This window comes from Emydura macquarii, unplaced genomic scaffold, assembly GCF_026122565.2.
Source record: "Emydura macquarii macquarii isolate MOO-44397 ecotype Brisbane River unplaced genomic scaffold, CSIRO-AGI_Emac_v2 contig_2938, whole genome shotgun sequence".
Lineage (NCBI taxonomy): Eukaryota > Metazoa > Chordata > Testudines > Chelidae > Emydura > Emydura macquarii.
The window spans coordinates 440,342-452,157 of record NW_027133075.1 but is presented as its reverse complement, the minus strand read 5'-3'; the positions used below and the strand labels follow the sequence as shown (position 1 = coordinate 452,157).

At 49.7% G+C, this 11,816-nt stretch overlaps 1 protein-coding gene across 1 annotated transcript; it reads left to right on the top strand.

The window, feature by feature from the left end:
- The first annotated feature begins 3,542 nt into the window (after positions 1–3,542).
- Positions 3,543–4,481, top strand: LOC137167566 (olfactory receptor 52P1-like). The gene has a single exon (XM_067569780.1). It carries the CDS (start codon positions 3,543–3,545, stop codon positions 4,479–4,481), a length of 939 nt encoding a protein of 312 aa, XP_067425881.1.
- The last annotated feature ends 7,335 nt before the right edge of the window (positions 4,482–11,816 follow it).

The following is an 11,816-nucleotide window of genomic DNA, read 5'->3' as shown; positions in this document are numbered from 1 at the left end:
CTCATCCTGTGACCAATCCTAGAACAGCCTCGTGGCAACTTCAGCAATTGCCAACATGTAAAAGCAACATCAGGAAGTTGTGTCTGGGTTTCTAACTGGCAGGAATATGCTAAAGCTTTGTGTTGTTTTGAGGAAGAGTTACTAGCGCTGGCTCCTTTTAGTCTCCACGTCCTCTCTTCCCTCCCCTCGTGTCTGTCCCTGTCCTTCCCTGCACACGCTGAGCTGCTGCTGGGGTTCCCCTCAGCCCCGGACAGGCTGTGCAGGCTGCTCCTCCTCCATCCCCCCTTTCCCCGGTGCAGTCGAACTCAGAGTTTAACCCATGCTGTGTAGATATTTGTACGAGCTGTCACTGTGTTCTGTGTCCGGCACCTGGTGTTGATCCTGGGTCAGTGGGGTCACGGTGTAGCAGTGCTGGAGGTTGTGGAGGTGGGGAGGAGGGTGCACACGGACAGGTAGGCGGCGCTGGAGTTTTTGGGGGCAGGGTTTGGGGGGCACAGACAGTCGGGCAGCACTGGGGTGGTGGGAGTGGGAGGGAGCTCTACAAGTAGAAGCGGGAGGTGCTGGGGGTGGTGGGAGCAGACTGAGAGTAAATGGACAGACAGGTAGCAATGCTGAAATTCAGTTTTTCTTTCTGATTGTTTGTCCTAGGCTAGTGGTAGGAGTTTTCCTGGCCCCGAGTGAGTCTGGGCAGGTATCAGGGCCTCTTTCCCCTACCAAGCCATGGAATTGTAACTTGAGTGTCAAACCCTTTACTCATTTTTTTCCAGTTTTTTTTTCCAGTTCTTGAATGTTAATTACGGAACTTCAGGCATTTCCCCAGTGGAAAGAACCATTGATCTTTGCTCCTCAGCTGGTTCTATCTCCCATCGGATCTGACCCCGTCTATAATCTCCTTCCCCCTCCCAGTTTGCCCCGATTCCAACACTACGCTGGGCATCAGCATCTTCTCCATGTTTCCCAGTCACCCCTGGCCCTCACAGCCTCCAAGCCACCTCAAGATCTCCACAACTTTTCCTCTGCAGGGGTGAGGTGCCCCCTGTCCCCTGTGTCACTTGGCTAAGGGGGGATCAGAGACGGTTTCTCTCCAGTGAGGAACATCACACACACAGTGGCAGATTCCAAGGCACCTGTGCTGTGCTGCTGCTGCTCTTGTTGCTCCCACACACACTGTGTGGGGTTTTGGGGTCTGCTGCACAGCAACAATGAGCAAGCTGAGAAGTGTGCACAGTGTATAATGAGAGCTGGCAATTCTGGATAATAGCAATGTTCTGTAAATGCAGGAGTCGCTGGCTGACACAATGAGCCACTGGGCCACAGAGCCTAAACCCGGGACTCTCTGGGATTATCTGTTAGTCAGCTCTGTTAGCCATTAATGGGGAGAGTTGTACAGACATTCCTCAGGGTGGAGATTTTATAGGATCACGTCTGTATTTTTCTCAACTGAAATGTTCATCCTTCACGTCCCTCAAATCTTGTTCAGAGTCACTGCTTCCCTCGATGCAGTCCCCCATTCTGTGAGCATCGCCTGCTTTCTTTGGTCTTAGATGCATAAATCTACTGAGCTATATTAGAACACATATTGTCTGCTTTGACTGAGTTAGCAAACAATCCAGTCTGATCTGAATCAGTGACCTGTCCTCTTCATTATTTACAATCCCCCAGTCTTTGCAGCACCTGCAAACTTTATCAGTATTCAGCATGAGATGGGGAAGCAACTGGGTTGCTGACGGGTGTCTCTGCTTTCCATTGTCAATAAACAAGGCCATATAACAAAACCACTGTACTTGTTATATCTCAGAGAAAGCTGGGCACCTTCAAGAAAGTTTCTCATCAAAAGTAACAAGAGATGTAACAAAGCACAAAATCCCAGCCAGCCATGATAATGTCTGTTTCCATGGGGAAAATTTGACTCCTTTGTAACAGAGGAATTTCATCGTGGATGAAACCTATGGTCCATCCTCCCCAGTGTTTTCTCTCTGCCAGAAACAACCACAGAGGCTGCCAAAGAAGGTGTTGGGGGGATCATCTGATCTTCATGAGGGTGTCACCTTAGTGCCTAACAGCCAGAGATTGGCTTGTGCCATGAGACACGCAGGCATACAGGCTTTCCAAGATATTTATTTAGCTCAAACTATTGAAACCAAAGATTTTTAATATCTCTATATATGTCCAAAACCTTTCCAGTTTTAGCTTAGCTTCTTACCTCAACTTCATCTTGTGGCAATGAGTTCCTGTGTCTAATTATGAACCGGGTGAAGGAAGCATTCTTTTTTAATGAGTTTTGAATTTTCCGTGTTTCAGTTGAATTGAGTAGCCTCTTGAACTTGTGTTATGAGACAGAGAGAACACATGCTTGAAATACTCTCTACCACTCAGTATTTTATTGACTCTTCTCAAATCCCCTCTTATTCCTCCACTTTCTAAGGTAACAACCCCAGTCTTTTCAACCTCTGTCCCTGTGAGCATTTTCCCAGCTCCTTGATCATTCTGAACCCCTCTAGTTCTGCAATATCCTGTTTCAGAAAGGTGCTCAGTACTATACAGAGGAGTCCAGAGTAGCATGAAGCATAGATTGACTGATCTCATGGCACTGAATTTTCGGTATTATTCCCCATTCCACTCCTCCTGTGTCCCTACTTTTTCCTTAGTATTTGGCTAGGCTGGCACTTTGATCCGGGTTTCACAGATCTGAGTCCCGTCACACCATGTCCCTCTCCTGAGTTCATAGTGTTAAATTAGAAACTTGTAAGGTGTTGGAGGCGTTCAATTTTTTCCCTCCAATGAGTGTATACATTTCACTGATTAACATCGAATGTCATCTCCCATCATGTTGCTTGTTCACCGACCTTGGATGTCTGAGGCCATCTCCGGATTGGATTACGGCCTAAATAATTTCTTGCTATGTGCAAATGCAGCAATCTCACTTCTCAATCCCCTTTCTAGATTGTTAATAACTAAAAATATTTACCGTGCTATTTGTTACTGTTGAGGAGGAACCCAAACTCAGGCGTCCTTACTTACACATCCGTTGCCCAGCGGATAGTTCAATTAACTAGAGAGCAGATCAGCAAAGTCAAAGTTTATTCTTTACATAAGGAAGGTGGTCCCTATATGCTAGGGGAGACCTTTAACATTCAATTCTAAAAGCTTTTATAGCCTTACACAAACAAGTCTTTTTACATCACAGTTTCCATGGCAATACATACTAAAAAAAACTGCTTATCTAGGAATTTTTGGCCCAGTATTTTTCAACTGTCCCTATCTAAGTTGCAAGGTCTTCCTCCGCATTCCATCCCTGCTGGCGCTTAGGCCTCATAACTATTTTATTACTTCTGAACATTCTAAGATTAAATAACTGCTAGAAAGAAATTTTCCATTTCAGGCTTTTGCAGCCATTTCTAAAAATCAGTTCTCAGCAGAAACAGAAACCCCATCTTCTTTTCCCTCTATAGTTACCAAGTGCCTAACCCCTCTCACTGGGCTTCTCTCCCTTCAGAGGCATCCAGAGCATATCTGAGGCTAACTAGCGCATCGACGACCTCATGTTAGCTTTCAACCTCACCCCCTCCGGCCCGTCAACATTTATCCTGACCGGCATCCCTGGGCTGGAAGCTGCCCACATCTGGATTTCCATCCCTTTCTCTACATTTTACATCATCAGCCTGTTGGGAAATTTCACCGTTCTGTTTGTTGTAAGCAAAGAGCAGACCCTGCACAAGCCCATGTACCTGCTGCTCTGCATGCTGGCGCTCACAGACATCAGTGGGTCTACCTGTGTCGTGCCGAAGGCACTGTGCATATTTTGGTTTGGTTTCAAAAGCATCACTGTGGATGGCTGCCTCACCCAGATGTTCTTCCTTCACACGATTGCTACTATGCACTCAGCCATCCTCGTGACAATGGCCTTTGATCGCTACGTTGCCATATGTGACCCTCTGAGATACGCCACCATCCTCACCAACGCACGAATCGCTAAGCTAGGACTAGCGGGTTTGATACGAGCTGTTCTCTTGGTTCTGCCGGAGCCCCTACTACTGCGTTCGCTGCCATTCTGCATCAACCGCGTTATCCCCCACACGTATTGCGAGCACATCGCTGTGGTGAAGATCTCGTGTGGGGACACCAGAGTCAACAGGATATACAGCCTGGTGATATCATTAGTGATCATCGGGTTAGACCTGACACTCATTGGCCTGTCCTATGGGCTGATCATCAGGGACGTCTTCAGGATCTCCTCCAAAAAAGCCCATCAGAAAGCCCTCAACACCTGCACAGCCCACATCTGTGTGATACTGATGTCTTATACTCCCAGCCTTTTCTCCGCTCTGACACACAGGTTTGGTCAGAGCATCGCTGCCCACGTTCACATCCTCTTGGCCAACGTGTATGTCCTAGTCCCCTCCATGCTCAACCCTATCATTTATGGGGTCAAAACCAAAGAGCTTCGTGAGAAAGTGGGAAAATACACCTGCAGAATGTGATTGCCTGGGGCCACTGAATTTAAACCTGCGTGACTAGAGAGGGAAAGTTTATCTCTTCATTAATCAAGGGTGCTCTGCCCCAATTTGGCTGATCTCAGCCTTGGGGCAATTCACAGTTTGAGAAGTTCCTAGTACCTAGTGTCTTATCACGCCATCACCAAGCACTGCTCTCTGACCATCACATGATAACTTTCAGCATCACCCCTCATCCCCCACCCCCACATACTCTCTCAGACCTTTTTTCCATGAGTTTGGTTGTTGATTCTCACCATTCCTCACTCTCCTCTGTCTTTGACTCTTTTGTCCCTCTCTGCCATCACAAGGTGTCCAGCTCTGCCGTGCACCAGGCCCCAACAATCGCTTCCAGTTCTGAGTCTTCCCCAATCGGTCTTGCTGAATTTTTAAATAGCAGACACTTGGAGTTTTCCCTTCTGGTTCATCTCCCCTCAAAGGCATGAAATCTGCCCTCAATTATCAGTTCATTTTGGGACACACATTGCACACAGACTGGGGTCAAAACAAAGAAAAAATCTCTTTAATAGAAAAATCATAGGTGCAAAGATGAAATCGTGTTTAAAAGTAAATATAGACGAGTTACACATCTATAATTGTCAAACTCCCTTTTCTAATGCAAATTACTTATTGTCTCTAAAGAGTTTCCTACCTGTCCTCTGTCATCAAGTGTTTCCTAGACAGCATCCCACTGAGATGCTGCAGAGTGGCACAGTCTGTGACATTTTGGGCAGCGCCTAGACCAGTGAAGGGGTCTGTCACCACCTTCCTTGTAACCTTGGAGTTGTGCTGTTATGAGTCATGGCCCTGCACCAGTAACCAGCCCACAAGCAGCATGGTCTCTACCTGGCTTCCAGCAGCCGATTTACTCCTTACAGGGTGATGCCAGCAGGCTCTGCAAATCCGTCTCCCGAGTTCTCGTCCAAGGAAAGTCCAGGAGGGATGGGAAACATTTTAGAGTTTCCTCCATTTGCTCCCATGTTGGTGGAGGACATTATTTGAAGGACATTACTGACCGGGAAGGAGTGGAAGTTTAAAGAAATCTGGCTGTAGGGACAGGTCCTGAATTCAGGAGAGCTGGGAAAATCCACAAGGGGCGCTCTGGAGCAGCCAGGCTGTCGTCATTCGCCATTTCTAGTGTGAAACATCTGCCAACCTTCCAGCGGGGCACAAGTACCAGGACTGAGATTCTGATTTTGAATTTGATTGTCTGCTCATAGCTTTGTGCTAATGTGGAGCAACTCCTGCTGTGGCTGGTAGCACAGCTTGGATTAAATAAAAAAACTACTTTTCCTTTGTTATTTGATGTAGAGACCAATGTGTTAATAACAAAAGCTTTGTTTGAATACCTAGCTTGGGTCTAGTGTTTAAGGGACTTTGAGCCATGGACGCAGTGGAAATCTGGCAGCCTTGTGTAGGGCAGAGCTAAGAAGAGAGCAGCCACCCGAGTGGAGCTGGGGGCAGAGCTGCAGCAGCCAGAACCAGAGGGGCCAGAGAAGATGCCCAGAAGACAGAGCTGTGCAGGAGGCAGAGCAGCAGTGCTGAGCCAGAGCCGGGCAGCTGGAGCAACCCAGACCAGCTGTGCCAACGGGGAGCCAGGGCTGATCTACAGCGGGGAGCTGCAGGGCCAGAGCTGGGATGGGGGGACCAGATGTGCCACAACAAACACGGCAGCCGAGCGTGGTGAGCAGCAGGGTAGAGCAAGGTGGGGCCCTAGGCAGAGTGGCCAGCGCAGGGAGATGTTGTCAGAGAAGAAGGCCTTGTAGGCTGGCCTTGGGTGGGCGGCGGGGGGATCTGAGTTTCGTGACTTAACACATTGGGCTATTAGAGCGCTCCTTCCTTTTTCACTCTCCTACCTATGCCAGTCAGGCTTCTCAGCATTCACGACAGTCAAAACCAAGTATCGCTCCCAGCTTTCTGTGCAAGACAATTATGTTTCTTCATTTCTACACTTGAACCCAATTCCATTCCTTTGTACACTGAGGAAAGAAACACACCCCTCCCACTGATAAGATAGGACTGGTGAATATTCTACTGAATGAATGTCTCATTGTCTGGGGTCATGTTTCCTAACACGTTTGTGAAGTTTTATTTTAGCTGCTTCCATTTGTGCTGGTTTTGAACTGAAAATTAATACTTCTGACACTCGTACTAATCTATAAAGTGGTGCCTCCAGATGTCATTTATCTTGCTCTCCCGACCAAACAGAGAGACTAGACACACCCTGGGTAGCACCGCAGGGAGAGCTTCAACCTATCCTCAGTGGCCAGCCTTGGTCACTGGCCAGGAAAACATGGCTGCCCAGCTACCCTGACTGAGGCAGACTCGGGCAATCTGAGGTTTGGCTCACCATGGCTGAAGAGCAGCTGGAGTGAGCTGTTGCCACAGGCACATCCCCCTGTCATGCATTCCCCCACCACAGCAGCCCCCTGAGGCCAATGGGCCACCTGGGGGGGTGGGAAAGCAGCTCCACAGTGGCGGGGACCAATTTTGTGGGATGTCACACCATGCAGCTACACATGGTGCCGGCCTTTACACCACCACCCCATTCAGTGCCAGACACCACCCCTATGCACCGGACATGGGCCCATAGTGCCTGGAGAGTGCTGGTCTCATGGCAGGGCTGCTTGGTCACTGTGGGGATCAGGAGAAGTCCATTTGGTAGCTGCACGTGGGGTTCAGTCTTCAGTGTCAGCTCACCAGTGGGCACCTGTGATCCCAGGTGTGAGTCCATGAGGTGGTGACCAGTGTGGCCAGGGTGGGGGCTAACGCAGCAATGGATCATGTTAACACCACACATCTGTGGCACTGTGGTACATCAGCCATGGCCCAGCCTGCGTGCCGGCCTCACTCCATGCCCATGTCCCCACACACCGCCAGACTGGGAGGCACCTGTCTGCTTACCCCACGTAAAGCTAGCTATCCTCACAGACACCGAGGAGAACAGAAGGGCCAGTGAGCACAGCAGCCCTCTAATGGGACAGGCCGAGAGGAAAAGGATTAGTGGGATCCCCCTGACTGTCCTGGGAAAGCAATGACTGTGGTAGGTGACCCCAGCCATCAAAGCAGTCAGGATTTTGTATCTGAGGTGGTTGCTGGGCTGAGGTCACTGTGCATGGAGGGTCTAGCTGGGTCGTGGCTACTACATGTTCTCTACCTGGGAGGGGCTGCAGTAGAGATTTGATTTTTTTTTTCACCCAAACTTTGATCACCTGGGGCAGAATGAAAAAAACCATGCAAAGCTGGGCCCTCCCTAGGTTTAGTCACAGGTAAACAGTTGTAGTATAAGGAAAAAACATCCTACAATTCCTGATTAGACCAGCTACCGCCAGCAGCTCAGCTCAGAGTCCCCATATCCCATTTGTCTCCACCAGAAGTCTCTTGATTACCATGTCCGTCTAGCAAGGTCAAAATCCCACATGCCCAAAAAGGACAGACAGACGGACATGGATAAGGAGTGAGCCCTGACTGAACCATTTCCCACATTCAGTCAGTGCCTACCGGGGTTAGATTCTCCTGGTCTAGATGTCAGAGAATCCACATGGGAGAGTCCCAGGCAGCGTGAGAAGTGACTGTGGGTCCTACACTTGGAGGTAAAGAGGCCTGGGTGAGCTGTGTTTGCTCTGGTTGTGTCACTGAGGGCCGTGTGGCTGGGATTCCTGGCTCTCTCAATCCAGGTGTGGGAAGTGAATGAGGTTAATCCCTCCCTGCTAGAACAGACCTCGCAGCTGCTGATCTTTTACCTGGATCTGGAAGCTGGTCTCTGGAACCAGGTCCATGTTGCTGCCAAATGCACAAACCACCTCCTGGCCTTTCTGCTGAACCCCCCTCTACCTGCCCTGGCAACAGAGACCCCTCACCTGAGATCGGTCCTAGCTGGTGTCAGCCTGAGACCTTTGGGACTCTGGGTACCAGGACAGGGTAGCCCAACAGGGCTTACATTTCTCCCACATCTGTGGCCCCACTGCAGAGTAACTTAACTGTGCCCTTGGACTGTGTGCGGAGACCAAAGTTAAGGGGACAATGCAGCCCTGCCATGCCCAGAGTTCATAGACAATGGTTTGACTGAAACAATATGGCTGTGTCAATAACTAAAAGACGGTGAAGTAGGGAAACGCCATAATCGTGACTTCAGTGAGGACATGAAGAGTAACTGCTATTCTGGATCCCACTTAGGTTTTGTCACACATGAATAACTGTAATATTTAAGGAAAAGCCATTTTACACTTCCAAAACAGACGCACAAGCAGCAATAGTCCAACTCAGAACCACTGGCACACTTGTCAGTATCTGAAGTCTCTCCTTGTGTCGGGGTGTACCATACCTCAAAGCCCCCTCTGGAGGCCTCATGGTCCTACCACACCCTGCCCTGGAAAGAGCAGTAGAGGTGAGTCTTCCAGGCTGCCTAGAGTAGCAGTGGGTAAAACAACCAACCGGGGAGAGGCTGCAGGAAGCAGCCAATCAGAACACAGCAGGCCCCACTAAAAGGAGCTGCAGTAGCTGAACACAGTCAGTTGCTGCATGGAGGCAGACGAGCAAGTTTGGTACTGCTGGCTGGACAAAGGCACTCCAAGTGCAGGGACAAAGCAGCTGCTTGCAGGAACTGGGGGAACAGGCCAGAGCTTTTGGATGGCTGCTGGGACGTGGTGCCTGGCTGCCCTGAGGTAAGGGTGAAGCCGGAGGTACCTGGGCCCATGGGAAGTTTCCGAGGAAATCATAGGAGAATAGTGAGAATCAAAAGGGATCCAGCAGGAGGCTACTAATTGTAGGATCTCTGGGCTGGGATGAGGTGTAGTGGAAGGACCTGGGTCCCCACACGGGCCACAGGGAGTGGCCTACTCATAAGGAAGGAGTTGAACCGGGCTGAGTCAGCAAACCCGCCTGAAAGTCCACCGACAAGGGTCACCACAGACAGAGAGGAGCAAACACACACCCAGCCCAGAGGCACTCGCGGGAGGTGAGTGCCTCCCTGTTACAGTCCTGATGAACCGTTCAGTCTGCCACAGCAAGATAAAACCCTGACTGCTGAACAAGAGACATGGCAGGGCTCTGCCCCACATGCAGTCTTTGATGGCCATTAAAGGTGTGAGCGCGCACTGAACTTTTTCCCACATTCAGTGCATTGCTGGGGTGACTCTCCCGTGTGGATTGTCTGACTTGTAGAGCACTGTTTCTGGCCTAGCTCCAGGCTTGTTCTGCTGAGCCCACAGAACTTGCCCTAACCTGATTACCTGTTTCGCCCCCGTTTACTCTGGCTTTGAACCTTGGCTCTGGTTCTCATTGTTGGTTCTGTTAAATTGTAGGATTTTTTTTTTCTTGAAATCAGGGCTTCCCATTGCAATCCAGTTCTAAACATTTTTATACATTTATAGTAAAGCTGTTGAAATGGTTAATGGATCAAACAATTTTGACTAAAAAACCCATAAAGATGGATTTAATATTCTTAACTAGAAAAAATGAAATCAGAAAATAATAAATCCAAAAGTCCACAATAATAAAACACATTTCATAGGGGTCTAGGTCTGGACTTCCTGGGGCTGTGCAGAGAGGAGCATCTGCAGGAACAGCTGTGGCATTCCCACGGGAACAGAGCTACCCACAGCAATGCAAAACCTGGGATCCACCAGGATGAGGGGCAAAGGGAAAGGAAATGAGGCAGTTCTACCAACGTGTTCAGGAGAACCATAGAATCATAGAATCAAAGAGTTGGAAGGGACCTCAGGAGGTCATCTAGTCCAACGCCCTGCTCAAAGCAGGACTAAACTCAGTTAAATTCTGTCTGGAGTAGCCTGTCCCAGGGTTGCCCAGGCCCAAAGCATAATTTTTTCAGGCCCAGTACAAAGATGTAACACGGACCCCCTCCCACACACGTACCACAATCCCTCATCCCATACATACAATCTCATGAGCCATGAAAAAAAATTTCCTCATGGTAAAGGGGGTCGCAGCCAGGACCTCCGGGCCCTGGTTAAAGTGTACCCTTTCCCCGCCCATGTGCAGGCTGTTGGCAGTCCGGGCAGGCTTCGCAGGCTCTGGTCGGTGAGGAGGTTGCTCCGCACAGCCGCAGGGCCTGGGTCGTAAATAGACCACAGCCTCTGGGAAGACACGTCTGCCTCCGGTGGCAACTGCCCCCTGACTGAGCTGCTGTGCCGGGCTTTTATACTTCCCTCTTCTGCCCTGGCTCCACCCCTCCGTTTAAGGGTGCTTTGACTTTCAAGGCCTTGTTCTGCCCAGTAGGGGCATCGTGACCCTTCTTTGGGCCCAGGCTTCGAGGAAGGCCCCAGTGCCTTGCTACAGTCCCCATATGGGCGCCCCACAATTAAAGGTTTTTTATCCTCACAACCCCCTGAGGCAGGGAAGTGCTCTCCTTATTTTACAGAGGGGAAACTGAGGCCCAGAGTAGATTACGAGATGATATGTCCAGGGTCTCACAGCACGTCTGTGGCCAAGCTAGGAATTGAGCAGGTCTCCTGAGATCCAGACTAGCGCATGATCCACTAGACCCCAGGGAGAACTTGTCAAAGGCACAAGGGCAGTGAGCAGCAGAGTCCCACTGAATGTGGGTGGACAATGGGCACCTCACTCGCCTCTGAACATCTCCCTGCACCCTCCCCACCCCAATGATAGCCTGTGCAGTTACTGTAGCTGGGATAAAAAGACAAAAGCCGTCATCCACAGGCTTCAGGGCATGTGCTGATCACTGAAGGGGGATCAGGAAGCTGCACTTCCCCATGGCAGGATATTGCACCGAGGGGTTTATGACTAAGCTGGTGCAATCTGTGCTGCCCTCTGTCGGAGAGGCTATCGGATGGGAAGGACTGTTACTGTGTGTGGAAATCCTACGATTGAAACAAGGATGCGCAAGAGCCTGTCCAGGTGCACGTCGTGGTCTCAGGGATTCAGCACAGGGCTCATCAGCCGGGAGTAGCAGCAGATGTTCAGAGTCTATGATAATGAGCAGCAGCACAGAAATGCTGGTAGATAAATGAGCACGTCTAAGCCTTGGCTCTTTTTTTCTCTCTGGGATTTAGGCAGTGCAGGACAACTCTAGCAAGTCTGCAAGACTCATTTTGCCCGACAATCTGAGGCTCTGTTATGAGTGAATCATTTCTTCACTCTCGGGGGAGGCTTTTAGATTGAAATTCTCCAGGGTCTTTTTTCTGCCCTTCCCACTGCTCACGGAGCGCAGGGAATTGTCCAACACTCCTGGTCAGTTTAAGACTCTGCAGGGACTGTACAGGGGAATCATAAATGTTCCTGTCTAGAATTGCAAGTGTCAGACGTGAGATTCGTACACTCATTCTACGGTTGCAATAAGGAGAT

What these genes read in the sequence shown, in the direction of transcription:
- LOC137167566 (XM_067569780.1), top strand. Translation starts at nt 3,543, where the DNA reads ATGTTAGCTTTCAACCTCACCCCCTCCGGCCCGTCAACATTTATCCTG.